This window comes from Mobula hypostoma, chromosome 2, assembly GCF_963921235.1.
Source record: "Mobula hypostoma chromosome 2, sMobHyp1.1, whole genome shotgun sequence".
Taxonomy (NCBI): domain Eukaryota; kingdom Metazoa; phylum Chordata; class Chondrichthyes; order Myliobatiformes; family Myliobatidae; genus Mobula; species Mobula hypostoma.
Window position 1 is genome coordinate 102,374,720 of NC_086098.1, and position 17,813 is coordinate 102,392,532.

The following is a 17,813-nucleotide window of genomic DNA, read 5'->3' on the forward strand; positions in this document are numbered from 1 at the left end:
TTAATGTACATAAAGCGTGTTGTAGTTGGGGTATGGTGGAGTTAATGGGTAGAGATGTTGATTAGCCTAATGGCTTGGGGGAAGTAACTGTTTTTGAGTGTAGTGGTTCTGGCATGAATGCTACATAACTACTTCAATAACTTATATCTGGATATTAGGAGTTATTGATAATATCCCATCAATGGCTCCTAATATTGGTGTATTTGTGGAGTGTACAGTACAATCATCAGTGCTCCTCATGCACATTAATTATTGTACATTGCTTTATTTTTCCTAACTGGAAAATGGTGGATGAAGCAAATAATGTTTCACATCCTTATAAAGAGTACCAACATTAAGTTATTGCTTGCTGTACAAAAATACAACACTGGAATTATTTCAAGCACCACACACAAAATGCTGGAGGAACTCAGCAGGCCAAGTAGCATCAATATTTCGGGCTGAGACCCTTCATCGGGACTCAAGCTTTGAAAGGGAGAATAAAACTACACCCGTGCAAATCACCTGCGGCATCTGCTGACCCTGTGATTTCTGTCTCGGAGGCCGTAATCAGAGCGTTTTTCAAGAGGGTGATGCTAGATGCTGCCATAGATGCAGCCTGTCCTGCTGATTCCTCCAGCATTTTGTGTGTATTGCTTGGATTTCCAACATCTGTAGACTTTCTCTAGATTGTGACTGAAATTATTTCCTGCAGTTTTAATTGTGTTATTATCAGAGGGGTAATGGCCTAAATATTTTTGCATTGGTTGCATAAGTGGCTTTGAGGAAGCTGTAAATGTTTTTTCCAGTTCCTTAGTTCCACTCTTCCACACCCATGATATGTTTTGCTGTGCTAATCTGCTTGGTCAAGCAAATCTCTTCTGCTAACACCTGGTGACAGAGAGCACTCGGTAAATGCACTCCTTACACACGCACACAAGCATTGCCTTGACATTCTGCTGTCGTTATGCTGAGTGTACGCACCTCTATGTCTTCCCCGGTATAAAGAAGCTTAAACCAAGCTGATTCGCTTGGGTTAGTTTATGGTGCCTTTCCCACCATATACGGTGGAATATTTCATTCCTTTAGTAATGGGGATGTGTAAATGTGCGTATGTTTTTTTAAAACTGTATTTAAGGTAGATATTTCTGTTTATTTTGTAGTATGATTGTGCGGTGCATCATATTCTAATTCTTAAGTCTTAAGTTAACTTTATTGTAATCAAAGATGGTATGTCCTAGTGCCTATAAAAAGGAGCTCATCACTCTCAGTGAGCGAGAGGTAAGGGGCTGTCGGGAGTTCACACGGAACCAGAATAAATATGGAGCTATTACCGTACTTTCTGGTAGATATCTTTTTGAAATATTGCCAGTTTTCTTTTCACTATTTTCATTACATTTTGATTTTTGATGCACCTTATAAATACCCTTGCAATAAAGTGCTAAATACCTCTAGCCATTTTGCCTTTGGTCATAACCACATGTATAACACACCTGCTTAATCTGAGGTGTTTAAATTTGGCCATGTTAGTTTGATGATAGTTCCAAAGAAGTACAGTAATGACTGCTTTGAAGTTATAGCTTTAACAGTTGTCAGCTGCTTCCGAACTGTGATATAAGATTCCCACCAGAATTTACCTTAAACTTCATGACCATGGAGCAGAAAACTGTGCCCCATTCTCGAATAAAGATAAATGATTGGCAAAGACCAGTCTTAAAAACCTGGAAATAGAAATTCAAGACACAAAAGGTCATGCTTGGAACAAGTTACCCAGTCTAATGCAAGATTCAAGATTCAAACTTGTTTAATATCATTTCCTGTGCCCAAGTTCAAATTTCAAAGTAAGTTTATTATCAAAGTACATAAATGTCACCACATACAACCCTGAGGTTCTTTGTCTTGTAGTCATATTCAGTAAATCCAAAAATCATAATACCATGAGAGGCTGCACCCAACATGACGACAAACAACCAACGTGAAAAAGACAACAAACTGTACAAATACAAAACAGAAATAAAACAAAATAAACAAATAAATATTGAGAACATGAGATGAAGATTCCTTCAAAGTTGTGGGAACAGTTCAGAGATGGGGCGAGTGAAATTATCTGCACTGTTTCAAGAGCCTAATGGTTGAGGGGTAATAACTGTTATTGAAACTGGTGGCGTGAGCCCTGAGCTTCGTGTTTCTTCTTCCTCATGGCAGTAGTGAGAACAGAGCATGCTCTGGGTGGTGGGGGTTCTTGATGATGGATGCTGCTTTCTTGCGACAGTAATCTATATAGATGTGCTCAATGGTGGGGATGGCTTAGCCCATGATGGACTGGGCTGTATCCATTACTTTTTGTGGGATTTTCTCATTGAGGGCATTGGTGTTTCTATACCAGATCGTGATGCAACCAGTTAATATACTCTCCACCATGCATCTGTGGAAGCTTGTCAAGGTTATAGATATCATGTCGAATCATCATAAACTTCTAAGGAAGTAGAGGTGCTGCTGTGCTTTCTTTGTAATTGCACTTAAGTGCTGGGGCCAGGATAGGTCTTCTGAAATGTTAACAACAAGAAATTTCACATTGCTGACCCTCTCCACCCCTGATCCACTGATGAGAATTGGCTCATGGACCTCTTATTTCCTCCTCGTGAAGTCAACAATCAGCTCCTTGGTTTTGCTGACATTGAATGAGAGGTTGTGGTAACACAGCCAGATTTTCATCACCCTCTTATATGCTGATTTGTCACCAATAACGGTGGTGTTGTTGGCAAACTTAAACGTGGCATTGTAGCTGTACTTTGTCTCACAGTCATAAATATAAAGTGAGTAAAGCAGGGGAGTAACATGCTGATGGAGATTGTGGAGGAGAAGTTATTGCCAATCTGAACTGACTAGGGTCTACAAGTGAGAAAACTGAGAATCCAGTTGTTTGAGGAGGTACTGAGGCCTGAGTCTTCAAGCATATTGATCAGTTTTGAGGGGATGATAGCATTGAATGCTGAGTGGTAATTTATAAAGAGCATCCTGATGCATGTACCTTCCAAGGGACCACAGCCTTCTCATGGTTTGGCGGCTTGTGTGTCTCAATGACCCGAAGAGCTAGGTTGGCTGGAGTTGGAGTTTTATGCTTTGGCTTTTGGTAGGGTCACCCATGCCAAGCGGGTCAAAGGATAGAGGCTGGACTAAGAGTAGTCCAAATATCCTCCAGGTTTGGGGGTTTAGCTCAGGGCTAACAACCATGACTGGCAAAACAAAATCATTATGGAAGAAGCAATTAAGAATTCTTCTACATCTGAGTGCAATGGTATTCCTGAGTCTCAACATGGAACTTGCATGACTGATAGAAGTGAAAACCGAGAGGAAACTTCTGACATGATGAAGGAACCCTGAACACGATCGGAGATAGAAGGCCATCATTGCTGCCCTAAATGCCAGCGGTGTAATTGGCTGTAAGGAAGTGATGCATGTATCTTTGCTGTCCAGATGTTCCAGGCTTGAGTGAAGAGCCAATGAAATAGCATCTGCTCTGCATTGTGCTTGTAGGCAAATTGGAGCAATTCCAGGTCATTTCTCAGGCAGTTGATATGTTTCATGACCAACTTCTCAAAGCACTTCATCACAGTGGATTTAGGTGCTACTGGACAATAGTCATTGAGGGAGGTTACCATGTTCTTCTAAGATACCAATATAATTGAAGCTTGCTTGAAGCAGGTGGGTACCTTGGACTACCAAAGTGAGAATTTAAAGATATTGGTGAACATTCCAGCCAGATGATCTGCACCTGTCCTTAGTACTCAACTAGATACTCTACTTTGGCTGGGTAATTTCCATGGGTTCACCCTTCTGAAGGATGTTCTTACATCCACCCCAGAGACTGAAATCATAATGTCATTGGCAGCAGTGGGAGTTCATGAAGGTTTCGCCATGTTTTGAAGGTCAACGCGAGCAGAGAAGGTATTGAGCTCATCTGGAAGTGAAGCCTTGTTTTCACCTATGTTGCTTGGTTTCACTGCGTAAGAAGTAATAGCATTCAAACCTGCCACAACAGTCAAGCATCCTTCAGTGATTGAAGTTTAGTCCAGAATTTTCACTTTGCCTGTGAGATGGCTTTCTAGATATCATACCTGGATCTTGTACCTTACTTGGTCACCAGAACTGGATGTCACTGATCTGACCCAAAGCAGTATGCAGATCTTATGGTTCATCCAGAGCTTCTGGATGTGTCCTTGAACATGACCTAGTTCATCGACTTGAAGTAATCCCATGGTCACTCCTCTGCCTCCTGCGACCACCACTTTTTGTCCTTATCTCAGGAGCCTCTGCCTGTAAGCAAGTAGGAGAAGGACAGCCAAGTGATCAGATTTCCCAAAATGTTGTCTGGGAATAGAATGGTAGGGATTCCGTATTGTAGTCTGGTGTATTGGAACCTTGCTACAGCAGGTTATATGCTAATGGTGATTGGGCAGAAAGTTCTTCAATCTAGCCTGATTGAAGTGCCCGACTATGATATGATATGCATTGTGATGGACTGTTTCTTGTTTGGTGGAGGCAGCATTTAATATCTTGAGTGCCTGACTATGGCTAGCTTTTGGTGGTATGTAAATTGTGGCCAGGATCATGGAGGAGAAGTCTGTTGTTAAGTAGAACAGTCGGCATTTAATCATTAGATGTTCCGGATTGGGGGAACAGGAGTGTGACAAAACCACCATATTTGAGCTCCACAGACAGTTTATCATGAAGCACAGACACCCTTAACCTTTTGCCTTCTCCAAATCAGCAATCTGGTTCATCCTGTGTGTTGAGAAGCCTTCAGGTCTGATAATCCTGTGTGTTCACAGTAAATAAGAATGAAATACTCCAGATCTGATGCAGCACTAACCCCCCCCCCGCCACAAAAGATAAAGAGCACAATAATAATAATTTAAAAAACATACAATAAATATAAATGCATAAGATAGCTTATATACACAGATTGATTGTACAATATGTTAATAAAGTGATGCTAAGCTGTGCATAAAATGGAAAATAATAAAGTAGCTACACACATAAAAGTTGCTGGTGAACGCAGCAGGCCAGGCAGCATCTCTAGGAAGAGGTACAGTCGACGTTTCGGGCCGAGACCCTTCGTCCTGAAATTCCAGCATCTGGAGATTTCCTTATGTTTGCGATGATAAAGTAGCTGTAGAGTTAGTGGGTGGAGGAGTTGATCAACTTTACTGCTTGGGAAAAGCAAATGTTTTTGAGTCTGGTGGTCCTGGTATGGATGCTATGTAGCCTCCTCCCTGATGGGGGTGGGATAAACAGTTCATGAGCAAGGTGTATAGGATCCTTCATGAGATTACTGCCCCTTTTCCAGCACCTCTCTGTATATATGTCCTTGATAACAGGGAAGCTGGTGTCACTAATGTGTATTGATTAGTTTTGTAGAGCCTTGCTGTCCACTGCACTGCATTTTCCATGCCAAGCAGTGTTGCAGCTTGTTACGATGCTCTCTGCTGTGTATCTACAGAATGACATGAGTATCATGTGTGAAGTCTAGCACTCTTCAGCCTCCTCAGAATGTAGAGGCATAGGTAAGATCTCTTGACTACATTAATCCATTTATTGTTGAATATGGTGAGAGTTTTTGGCTTCACCACTCGGTCAGGAAGTAAGTTCTAGTATCCCCATTATACTTGAGGTGTAAAAACTTCTCCTTAATTCGCTTATGATCTAGCAACTTGGTTGAATCTATAGGTCGTGGTTATTGAATTCTCTGATTAGGGAAAGAAGAACTTCCCATGCAATTTTATACTCTAACCTGTGCTCAAGTGCATTTATCATGACTAAAATTCTCCAGTTCTGACAATGTCTTTGTAAATTACCATTACATTATCATTCCCAAGCCATATTCCAGTTTGCGGAGGGAGGTTGAAAATCTGACCTGTTACTCAGTGTCAACAAGACCAAGGAGCTGGTTATTGACTTCAGGAGAAGCAAGCCAGAGATGCACAAGCCTGTTTGGAGGACCTATCCTGGGTACAACATGTAACTGCCATTACGAAGAAAGCATGACAGCACCTCTGCTTTGGCGTTTGCGAAGATTTGGCATGACATCTAAAACTTTGACAAACTTCTATAGATGCGTAGTGGAGGGAATATTGATTAGCTGCATCACAGCCTGGTGTGAAAACATCAGTGCTCTTGAATGGAAAATCCAACAAAAAGTAATGGATACAGCCCAGTCCATCACAGGTAAAGCCCTCCCCACCATTGATCACATATACATGAAACGCTATTGCTGGAAAGGAGCATACATCGTCAGAGACCCCACTACCCAAGACATGCTCTCTTCTCACTGCTGCCATTAGAAAGAAGGTACAGGAAACTCAAGACACATACCAGCAGGTTCAGGACAAACCCTCAGCCATCAGGAGCCAAAGGGTATAACTCAGTTTTATTGTCCCATCATTGAAATGTTCCCATAACCTATGGACTCACTTTCAAGGACTCTTCATTTCATGCTCTCAATATGTATTGCTTATTTATTTATTATTATTATTTATTTCTTTTTGTATTGGCACATTTTATTGTCTTTTGCACGCTGGTTCAATGTCCAAGTTGGTTCTGTCTTTCATTGATTCAGTTATGGTTCTTATTCTATAGATTTATTGAGTCTGCCCATCTGCAAGACAATGAATCTCAGGGTTGCATATGGTGACATATATGTACTTTGATAATAAATTTATTTTGAACTTTGAACTAATACAACCTTTTCAGGGCTATAATTAATCTTGATTATAGATTCTTCTCCATAACTAAGACTTAGAGATTCAATGAAATTTGTTGGATTAAAAGGGAACTGTGAGAAGTTCTTATACCTCAAAAGTGATGAGGAAGCTGGAACCTATTTCACGTGCGAGTGTTTGAGCCAGAACCTCTCACCACATTTAGCAATATATGGATATGCTGAATACCTACTTGGACATGTTGTTCTCCTGTGTCTTTGAGTTTCTGCTTCGAAGTTTGTAAAGATGGTCTTTGTATTCATTTATCTTTTCTGCAGAATTGGTTAATGTTTTCTGTTCAGTGGTCACAAGGTTCATACTGAATCCTAAACTATATTGTGATGAATAGTTCCTTACCAGTGCAAAACATGTTTCTAAAGAACTCATATTTTAATTTAACAAAGATGGATATTTTATAGTATCACGTAATTGCTTGGGCAAATTTTCACATATCTTAATTGCTACACCTGACCAGCATTCAGAGCCTCAAACAGCCCTTCCAGGTGAGGCAACACTTCACCTGTGAATCTGTTGGGTTTGTTTACTGTATCTGGTGCTCCTGATGCAACCTCCTGTACATTGGTGAGATCCAATGTAGTTTGGGAGAATGCTTGGTCAAGCACCTTTGATCCATCTGCGAAAAGCAGGATTTCCTTGTGGCCATTCCATTTTAGATTCAATCCCCATTCCCATCCCAATATACCAAGCTATGGCTTTCTCTATTGCTCCAAAGAGAAACTCTCTGGTTCAAGAAGCAACACATATTCTGTGTGGGTAGCCTCCACCTTCTTCCATTCCCTACACCACCTCCCTTCTTGCCTCCTCTTTTCTCATCATCTGTCTATCACCTCCCCTCAGTGCCCCTCTTCCTTCCCTTTCTCCCATAGTCCACTCTGCTTTCTGACCATATTCCTTCTTCTTCAGCTTGTTATCTTTTCCACCTATCAACTCCCAGCTTTGCACTTCATCCTCCCCCACCCCCACATCAACCCTGACTTCATCTTTGAGCTTGTACTCTCCTCCCCCCACCCCCCACATTATTCTGGCTTCTTCCTCTTTACTTTTCAGTCCAGGTGAAGGGTCTCAGCCCAAACTATTGACGGTTTATTCATTTCCAGAGATGCTACCTGACCTGCTGAGTTTCATCAGCATTTTATATGTGTTGCTCTGGATTTCCAGCATCTACAGAATGTTATGTAACTTAATTAACCTTTATTGTTCAAAATTATTGTTTCTCTGAATGAAATTCAGAGGTTTGTATCAGGCAAGAAAATTAAAGTCTGATACAAACATTGTGTACATGTTTTTTCATTGAGAAACCTTTATTAGGTTCTGCAGAGCAGAATGCCAGAAAAATTGCAGACAGACCATAGTGATTTAGAAGCTGGTAGTCAGAACAAGATGTGAGTAGCTCAGCTGTGTGGAAGAATGGAAAACAAAGTGATGAAGGCAGACTTTCAAATAATAGTTGCCCTGATAAGGAAATGTACAGGAGGAGTTTGTTTAGCATAATGCTTCAATGTTGGATTTTTAAAAAGGCTGCCGAGCTAATCCTGTTTTCTTAACTAAGTTATATTTGAAGATTATCAGAAATAAGGATGAATAAAACTGATTTTTGCAGTTATTTAAGATTAGCTAGAAATAATATACAGATTTATGATCCTTTTCATAACTTTTTTTCCTCTTTTCTCTTACAGTACTCTGGATTTCACACTGAAAGATCTGAATCTGACCATGAGAGCCAGTGGGGAGGAAGTCCACTAACAGATAATGCTTCCCCACAACTGCTGGAGCACACTGAAGGTCCACAGCCCCATTCCCAGCATGATATTATCTCCTGTGCCTACGGACAGTTCTCTGATAGAAACTCTCTGTGCTATGGCTTTGCCCTCGAGCACTCCAGATCGGCGGAAGAAAGGCAGTCACATTTCCATGTGTCGGCGTGCGAGGGAGGAAGGTGCGAGGCAGGCAGATACTTCCTTGGGGGTTCACAGTCTTCAAGAGAAAATTGGTGGAGCTCTTCCCGTATGACACTGGCTCTGGCAAAATCATCTCCAGAGAGCAGAGAGGGATATGAAAACAACATGCCACACATTGCCACGATTCCCAATATTCATGGTAAGACTATCATAAAGAAGTAACTAGCAACCAGAAAATTCACATTTCAGGAAGCAGTCATTTCTAAGGAGATTGCTTTCAGATTGAGTAGGAAAGGAAAGCTGATTTCATAAGTAGTTGAAGCATTAATATGCATTTTTATTGTAACTCACTAAAGTGAGGCATGATATGTGAGACAAATAGATTTCATATGGCAAGCTGTCAAATGCAGAAGTCTTTACAAGGCAAATCCTCTCCAAAAATATATAACTAAGTTCCCTGCACTGGAACATATTTAGCAACTTGGAGATGTAGGAGACTACGAACGCTGGAACCTGGAGCAACCCGGCAAAAGCTGGAGGAACTTAACACATCAGGCCCATGAAGGGAAATGGACAGTCGACATTTCAGGTCAAGACCCTTCATTTCAGATGACTGTCCATTTCTCTCTGTAGATAATGCCTGACCTGCTGAGTTCCTGCAGACTTATTGTGTGGTGTTATGTTTTGTTACTCCAAAACATAAAACTATTTGAAAGAAAAACATGGGGGGACTAGGATAAACATGTACTCTTTGTTTTTACCTCTAATGAGTGTGTCCTTATGATGTGGTGGCATAAAGATGTATGCCATTTACGTATTTTTACATATAACCCATAATGAATTATTTAAGCAAACAAATGCTTATCAAACAATATATTTACAATATTACTCAAATATTACAAATATTAATTACACAACACTCCTTCTTGCATGGCTATAAACTCCAACTCAATATAGAATGTATTTCAACTACTACACATACACAGCATACTATATAATATAACTACTATATAGACATCCACAACATAGTAAATTTTAAATTGTTCCATTCAGGCCTAAAGTTTTAATCGCTGTGGAAGATTTCTTACTTCTGTGGGTTAACGTCTTTGCTGGCAAGGGTCATCATTCTGCTTGGCAGGTGAGACTCATGACAATGAAACAATCACAGGGTCTGGGGCTTCCACCATGCTGTTTGTAGGTGTTTGACTCTAGGACTGCAGGAAGTGATTCTGACAGCTCTGGGCACTTCCTTCTGGATGTGTGGCAATTCAAACAGTGCATGGCAAGTTGCTCAATCTGCTGATCGATCCCAGACCATCAGACAGCTTCTAGCCAGGTTATCTTTTTAACCACACCTGGATGACTGGCCTGAGGCTCCTACAACAATTTGGCTCTCAGCTTGGCTGATACAAGAACTCTCAATCCCCACACAGGGCAACCTCTATCAAGGGCAAGTTTATCCCAGCACTGTTAAAAGTGGGGAAACAGATTTCTGCTGCACATTCCATCCACTTTGTGTTGCCATGCAGACCTGAGACAGTGTGGAGTCTTTTCTGGTTTCCCTTTGGATCATTTCTGCTGTGTTAGGGAGACTTTTGGTTTGCACTGGGGAGAATATATCAAGAGGAGTGTCTACTTTTATAAATTGTTCAGTTATTTCCTTCTCCAAGGGTAAATGGGGCAATTCATCAGCATTTTCATGGTTAGTCGTCCTCTTGAATTTGATCTTGTGATTGTGCCCTCCTAGAAACAGAGCCCATCTGTTCATTCCTGCTGCTGCTGTTAGTGAAACACCCTTCGGTGGATTGAAATTGGACTCTAGTTGTTGATGGTCAATAATGAGGGTAAACTCTGCCCTATACAAGTACTTGTTGAAACAAGAGTGTATTGATCTACTTTCAGTACAGAGTTGACAGTGACTTTAATATCACCACAGATCGTGACAGATCCATTTGTCTTAACTACTGGGACCACTGGTGTTGCCTGTGGGCTCCACTGAATGTTGGAAAGAATTCCTTCAGCCTTCAGGCACTCTAGCTCACGGGCTGCTTTATCACAGAAAGTATAAGAAGCTAGACAGGCTTTGTAAAACTTAGGTGTGGCATTTTCATTTAACACTATTTTACCATTGATATGTCTAAGTTTTCAAACGCCGTTATTGAACACGGCTGTGGTATCACCCAATACCTGGAAATGGTGGATGGATCTCCAATCAAGTTGTAGTTGTCTCAGCTAATCACTGCCTCGCAATGTTAACACTCCTGCTTTTAACACAAACAAGCCCAATGTGGCTTGTTATTTGTTGTTTTTCACTGTTACAATGGTCATTCCCACAAGAATGATCTTTTCTCCAGTTCTTAATTGGATATCTGCAGGCTTCAGTTCAGTATCTTTGAAATAGTGTTCAATCTCATTTTGTGGAATATCTGAAACCACCAAGCCAGTGTACAATTCTATTTTAATTAATTTGCCGTTCAATTCCAGTGTAAGCCATATTGCTTGTCTCCTGTTAGTTTTCACATTGTAAATCCAAGGCTACTCACTCTTATTGTTACCAGGTTTTTCATCAACAGCATGCAGATTAGTGCTCTTTTTGAAACTGCAACTGGACTTCTTATCTTTTTCTCTTCCCCCGTGCAGCCCCTTTCTTTTTGTCTACCCAATATGCTCTTTGTATGTGTCCTTGGTTGCATTTTCTGCATGGTTAATCTTAAAACCTGCATTGGTCTGGTGTTCATGGGCCCCTGCCATAACACTAGCACAATGCCTTCGGCCAGGCTGTTTTCTGTTTAGGCATTCCAATTTTCTTCATGCTCACTTTCATTCAAAACTGCAACTGCAATGTTTCCATTGATACAGCGATTTCAGCTGCTGTTTTAGATGTAAGTTTTGTTTCAGGTAGGAAACATTTTTGAATCAAAAAAACACAAAATTGCTGGAGGAAGTCAGCAGGCCAGGCAACATCTATGGAAGAGAGTACAGTCAACATTTCAGGCTGAGACCCTTTGGCAGGACTGGAGGAAAAATGCTGAGGAGTAGAGTTAGAAGTTGAGGGGGAGGGGAGAGAGAAACACAAGGTGATAGGTGAAACCTGAAAGGGGCGGGATGAAGTAAAGGGCTGGGAAGTTGATTTGTGAAAGAGATACAGGACTGGATAAGGGGGAGGCTGATAGAAAAGGACAGAAGACCATGGAAGAAAGAAAAGGGGGGAGGAGCACCAGAGGGAGGTGATGGGCGAGCAAAGAGATAAGATGAGAGAGAGAAATGGGGAATGGTGAAGGAGGAAGGGAGGCATTACTGGAAGTTCGAGAAATCGATGTTCATGTCATTAAGTTGGAGACTACCCAGACAGAATATGTGTTGTTCCTCCAACCTGAGTGTGGACTCATCACGACAGTGGAGAAGGCCATGGATAGAGATATTGGGATGGGAATAGGAAGTGGAATTAAAACGAGTGGCCACTGGGAGATCCCGTTTTTCTGGTGGATGAACATAGATGCTTGCCGAAGTGGTCTCTCAATCTTCGTTGGGTCTCACTGATATACAGGAGGCCTCATCGGGAGCATCGGACACAGCATATGACCCCAACAGACTCACAGGTGAAGTGCTGCCTCACCTGGAAGGACTGTTTGGGGCCCTGAATGGTAGTGAGGGAGAAAGTGTAGGGGCAAGTGGAGTACTTGTTCTGCTTGAAAGGATAAGTGCAAGGAGGGGGATCAGTGGAAAGGGACAAATGGACAAGGGAGTCATCCCTGTGGAAGGCCGAAAGCTTGGGGAGGGAAAAATGTGCTTATTGGTGGGATCCTATCGGAGGTGTTTTGGAGATTTATGTGTCGGATGCGGAGGCTGGTGGGATTCTAGATGAGGACAAGAGGACAAGAAAACCCTACCACTGTTTTCCTTTGTTACTCCAAAACATAAAACTAATCGAAAGAAAAACATGAGGAGACCTACATAAATGTGTACTCTTCACTGTTACTTTTAGCGAGCATGCCTTTAGAACACAGTCGTGAAATGACATATACCATTCACCTGCTTTTACATAACACCCATAATGAATTAATTAAATAAACAAAGAATGTTTAATCAAGCAATATATTTACAATATTACTCAAATATTATTGATATACTAGACAACGTGGTGACCCGTTGGGGCACCCTTTGAGAGAAGGGTAGTGTAGTTTGATGTGACCAGAATGAACATTAAATTCTCCTGAATGCTATTGGTATCGCTTTGCTTTGGAAACTGAAGTAGAAAACCTCAGTTTATTAAAGAAGGACGACATGTAGCAAAGCAAATATAACTGCTCCTCGTTTAACTGCCACCCTTGTGCCTCTTGTTGTCATTCTGGAGACGTGCAGTCCTTTCATCCCCCGTCTCTTCATCTCTTCTGCTGTTTGTTGTTTGTCTCTGATCCTGGAGTCGTGCGGCCCTGGCCTCATCTGATTCTTGTTCTCTCCCTCTCCTTGCCGCTTCCCGACGACGCTTGGTGTCATCCCTTGACCATAATGTGCCCCTACCCTTTCCACGCGGCATAATTAGGCTGACCATTTTTTTTCAACCCTAATACTAGATAGAAGGTACAAAGCACTGACACCAAAGGATGCTGATTATTCTTGATGATGTGGTTGGCGCTCTCCTAAATGAACGTGATATAGTCACCGCTGTCCTTTGACAGCAGCAAAGGGTTTTATGGGTGTCTCGAAGTGCGTCATTACAATAAGATTTAATTATCTGTTATTGATGGGTGGCAGTTAGATCTGTCCCGATCCTGCACATGCTGATGGTGATTAGCAGAATGTGACCCCTCGAAAAAGAGTTGCCCTGCCCTTTGCACCGGTAGGTGCCTCTGCTGAGGCTGGCCGTGCGCATGCATCAGGCTGTCGCATCCCATTTTCCATGATGGCCAATCGGCTCTCGGGTGAAAGCCAGCCTGTTGATTTTTGGCGAATGAGCAATCTTATATGAATATATAACCCTGAACTTTGGCTGCACTCTGTAAGTTAGCGCATTTTAATTTGTTTTAGCCAAAAAAAAGTGCCGCTGTAATGCACCATTTCGCTATTTGGAGGTCACAAACAGACAGACAGACGGAGCATGAGAGTTTTAGTAGTATATAGATTAAGTATCAATTTCTGGTACTTAGCATATTGCTCGGCTTCTTTTGTTTGAAACATGCATAAATTTTGGATTTCATCAACTGTGCAGTAGCTTTGTTAAATGTTAAGTAGCTTATAGCTGGACTGCTGTGTACAGTTTTGGTCACTACACCACAGGAATTACATGATTGATCTGGAGCGGGTATGGAGGAGATTTGCCAAGATAGAGCATTTCAGCTAAAAGGAGGAACTGGCTGGACCAGAATGTAGATGCTGGAAGTCTGAAATATAAGCAGAGAATGCTGGTAAAACTCAACCAATCCAGCAACAACAGTGGAAAGGGAAACCATTAAAGGTGCAGGTCGGAGATCCTTCAGCAGAAGTAGGATAGGGTTTGTTTTCTTTGGAGTGATTGAGGTTGTAAGCTCACCTGATGAGTTATACAAAGTCGAAGAGCGTGGATTGCACGAAGAGTAAGAAACATTTCTCCATAGTAGAAGTGTATAAAACCAGTGGGCCTAAGTTTAAATTTGAGGAACAGGTGAGGATCGAGGAAGAATTAGAATCTGAAATGGTCTGCTTGAGCGTTTGGTAGATGTAGAGACATTCACAATACCTAAAATATACTCAGTGGCTACTTCATTAGGTACTGAATCTCCTCTGAATCCCTCTCATTAGCAAGACATTTTTGCTCACAGAACTGCTGCTTACTGGATATATATATCTATTTTTTTGTTTCTCTGCAAACACTAAAGACTATTGTGTGTGAAAATCCCAGGAGATCAGCAGTTTCTGAGATACTCAATCCACCCCCTCTGGCACCAACAATCATTCCAGATCAAAGTCACTTAGATCACATTTCTTCCCCATTCTGATGTTTGGTCTGAACAACTGAATCTCTTGACTACGTCTGTATGCTTTTAGGCACTGGGTTGCTGCCACGTGATTGGCTGATTAGATCCTTAAATTTATGAGCAGGTGTACAGGTGTGCCTCATAAAGTTGTCACTGAATATATATTTAGATCATTACAGTAATCATCAAGGCATAGAAGATTATGGACCAGTTGGTGGAAAATGGGATTAGTATGGATTAGCACTCTCTGATCATCATGGACCTGGTGCACTTAAGGGCCTGGTTCTGAGCTCTATGACTCTAGAAGTATCCTGACAGAGTCTGTCATTTGCCAGTTGTAAACCTTGTCCAATTTTCAATACATTATTCATATATCAGTCAATATTGTGATTAACTAGGCATTTATCTGATTTTTATCTGTGAGACCATACATTATGTAAACAAGTTGGTATATTTGCTTACAAAGGAAATTGATAAGATTTCAGAAGTAATTTATAGGCTGTTATGTGCTTTGTAATGCCTTGGGAATCTAAGATTTTTTTTGTATAAATGCAAGATATTGACTCATGTACTTGAAATTATCCATCTGGATAACTTCGCAGTTTTCTTAAAAACAATGGTAATGGCTTTCAGATATGTGATGCTGATATTACTCCAACTAGTTGGTGTAAAGTTTGCAAGCACCAGGAGCATATCTTTGTTTACAGTATGAACTAAAGAAAATCAAGAATCTGGTCTTATGTTTTCTTTGGATTCTGCACAAGGAAACTGGTCCTGTTCTCCCAGGATCGGATCTGCTGCCACTCTTTTAAACTGGCACAGTATTTGGCTGACTTTCACACCAGTTGGTTATGGCATATTTTCATACTGACTCTGTTTTGCGTTATCTAACATAATGAACACTTTCTGGTTCATTTCTACTTAATTAATAATAAGGCTGGATCTCTTCCAGATCTGCATTGTTGTGGCTGAAGGCCATTTCCAAGATGATGGAAATGAGATGTTTCTGACCGACATAAATCTAGATATAACAATTTGTGATTGACATCTTTTCCTGCCGTTCACTTGATACAGTAATTCTCATCAAAATGTTGACTGGATTTGGTATTAGAATAGGAACTCCTCTAGTCATTATGTCTAGTGATAAAAAGAAATATACAATTTATACACGTTTATGATTTTGTTGCATGCACTCAGAAGTGGAAGCTTACATAAACAATATCACCACAGAAAGTGACTGAAGGAAAACAATCCATTATTTTGATGAAATGCCAAGAACTCAGTTCTCCACTCTGTGTTATTTACTACTTAGAACAAATATTTCCATTGGTGCTTTCAATTTAACTTTTTTTAGATGCTGATCTGTTAGATTATCCCTCTTGTGAATTACCTGTCAGTACATGGAAGCTTAGCCTGCTAAGCTCTACACTCCTCTACTCTCTCTACTCTTACAACTATGTGGCTAGGCAGAGCTCAAATGCCATCTATAAATTTGCCGATGACAAAACTATTCTTGGTAGAATTTCAGATGCTGATGAGGAGGTGTACAGGAGCGCGATAGATCAGAGTGGAGTAGCAACAACAACCTTGCAGTCACTGTCAGTAAGGCCAAGGAATTGATTGTGGACTTCAGGAAGGGGAAGAAAAGGGTATACACACAAGTCTTCGTCAAGGGATCAGCAGTGAAAAATGTGAGCAGTTTCAAGTGTCAACATCTCTGAAGATCTATAGTATCTTGGGCCCAACATATTGATGCAATTACAAAGAAGACACGACAACAATTACATTTCATTAGGAGTTTGAAGAGACTTGGTATGTCACCAAAGACGCTCACAATTTTCTACAGATTTACCGTGGAGAGCAATCTAACTGGCTGCATCACCATCTGGTATGGAGGGGCCACTGTACGAGATCAGAAAAAGCCGCAGAAAGTAGCAAATTCATTCTTGATGGGTTCTGGCCTCCTGAGCATCGAGGTCACCTTCAAAAAGTGATTCCTCAAAAAGGCGACATCCATCACTGAGGACTTCCATGACCCTGGACATGCCCTCTTCTCATTGCTACCATCAAGAAGGAAGTACAGGAGCCTGAGGACGCACTCAATATTTCAGGGACAGCTTCTTTCCCTCCACCATCAGATTTCTGAATGGATAATGGATCCATGAACATTAGCTCATTACCTTTTCCTTTCTTCTTGCACCACTTACTTAAATTTTTAAAAATATATACTATTTATTATAATTTATAGTTGTTTTTGTTGTTCTGGATTGTAATGTACTGCTGCTGCAAAACAACAAATTTCACGACATCTGCCAGTGATATTGAACCTAATTTTGTTTCTGATTCTGAAGCTTGTTGCGAGTTTTTAAAGATGTGAGGATGCAGGGTGGAAATACATCAAGATTCCCTTCATTGACTGCAGCTTGACGTTCAATACTATGACTCCATCAAATCTAATCACTAAGCTTCAAGACCTAGGCCTCAGTACTTCTTTGTATTGCAGTTGCAGATCTCAGTCACTTTGGATTGCCCAATATCTCCTCCACAATCTCCAACAGCACAGGTGCACCACAAGGCTGTGTGCCTAGTCCCTTGTTCTACTCGCCCAATAGTCATGATGCTGAGGCTAAGCACAGCTCCAGTGCCATACTTATATTTGCTGACAACACCACTGTCATTGGTCAAATCAAAGATGGTGACAAATCAGCATATAGGAGGGAGATTGAAAATCTGGCTGAGTGGCACCACAACATAACCTCTCACTCAATGTCAGCAAGACCAAAGAGCTAATTATTGACTTCAGGAGGAGGGAACTAGAAGTCCATGAGCCAGTGCTCATCGGGGGATCAGTGGTGGAGAATAACAGCAACTTTAAATTCCTGTTATCATTTCAAAGGACCTGTCCTGGGCCCAGCAAGTAAGTACAATTATGAAGAAAGCTGGGCAGCGCCTCTACTTCCTTAGAAGTTTGCGAAGATTCGGCATGACATCCTTAACTTTGACAAACTTCCATATGTGGCAGATAGTATATTGACTGGTTGCATTACAGCCAGGTATGGAAACACCAATGCCCTTGATTGGAAAATCCCACAAAAAGTAGTGGATACGGCCCAGTCTATCATGGATAAATTCCTCCCCACTATTAAGTATGTCAACTCAGAGCACTGGCACAGGAAAGCAGCATCAATCATCAAGGACCC

At 41.2% G+C, this 17,813-nt stretch overlaps 1 protein-coding gene across 2 annotated transcripts in view; it reads left to right on the top strand.

The window, feature by feature from the left end:
- sim1a (SIM bHLH transcription factor 1a) overlaps nt 1–17,813 on the top strand; it is a 73,192-nt gene that overhangs the window by 42,178 nt on the left and 13,201 nt on the right. For both annotated transcript variants that reach the window (XM_063071977.1, XM_063071985.1), the window contains one exon: nt 8,438–8,858. In XM_063071977.1, the coding sequence (XP_062928047.1) occupies nt 8,438–8,858 (421 nt within the window). The remainder of the gene's footprint in view (nt 1–8,437; nt 8,859–17,813) is intronic.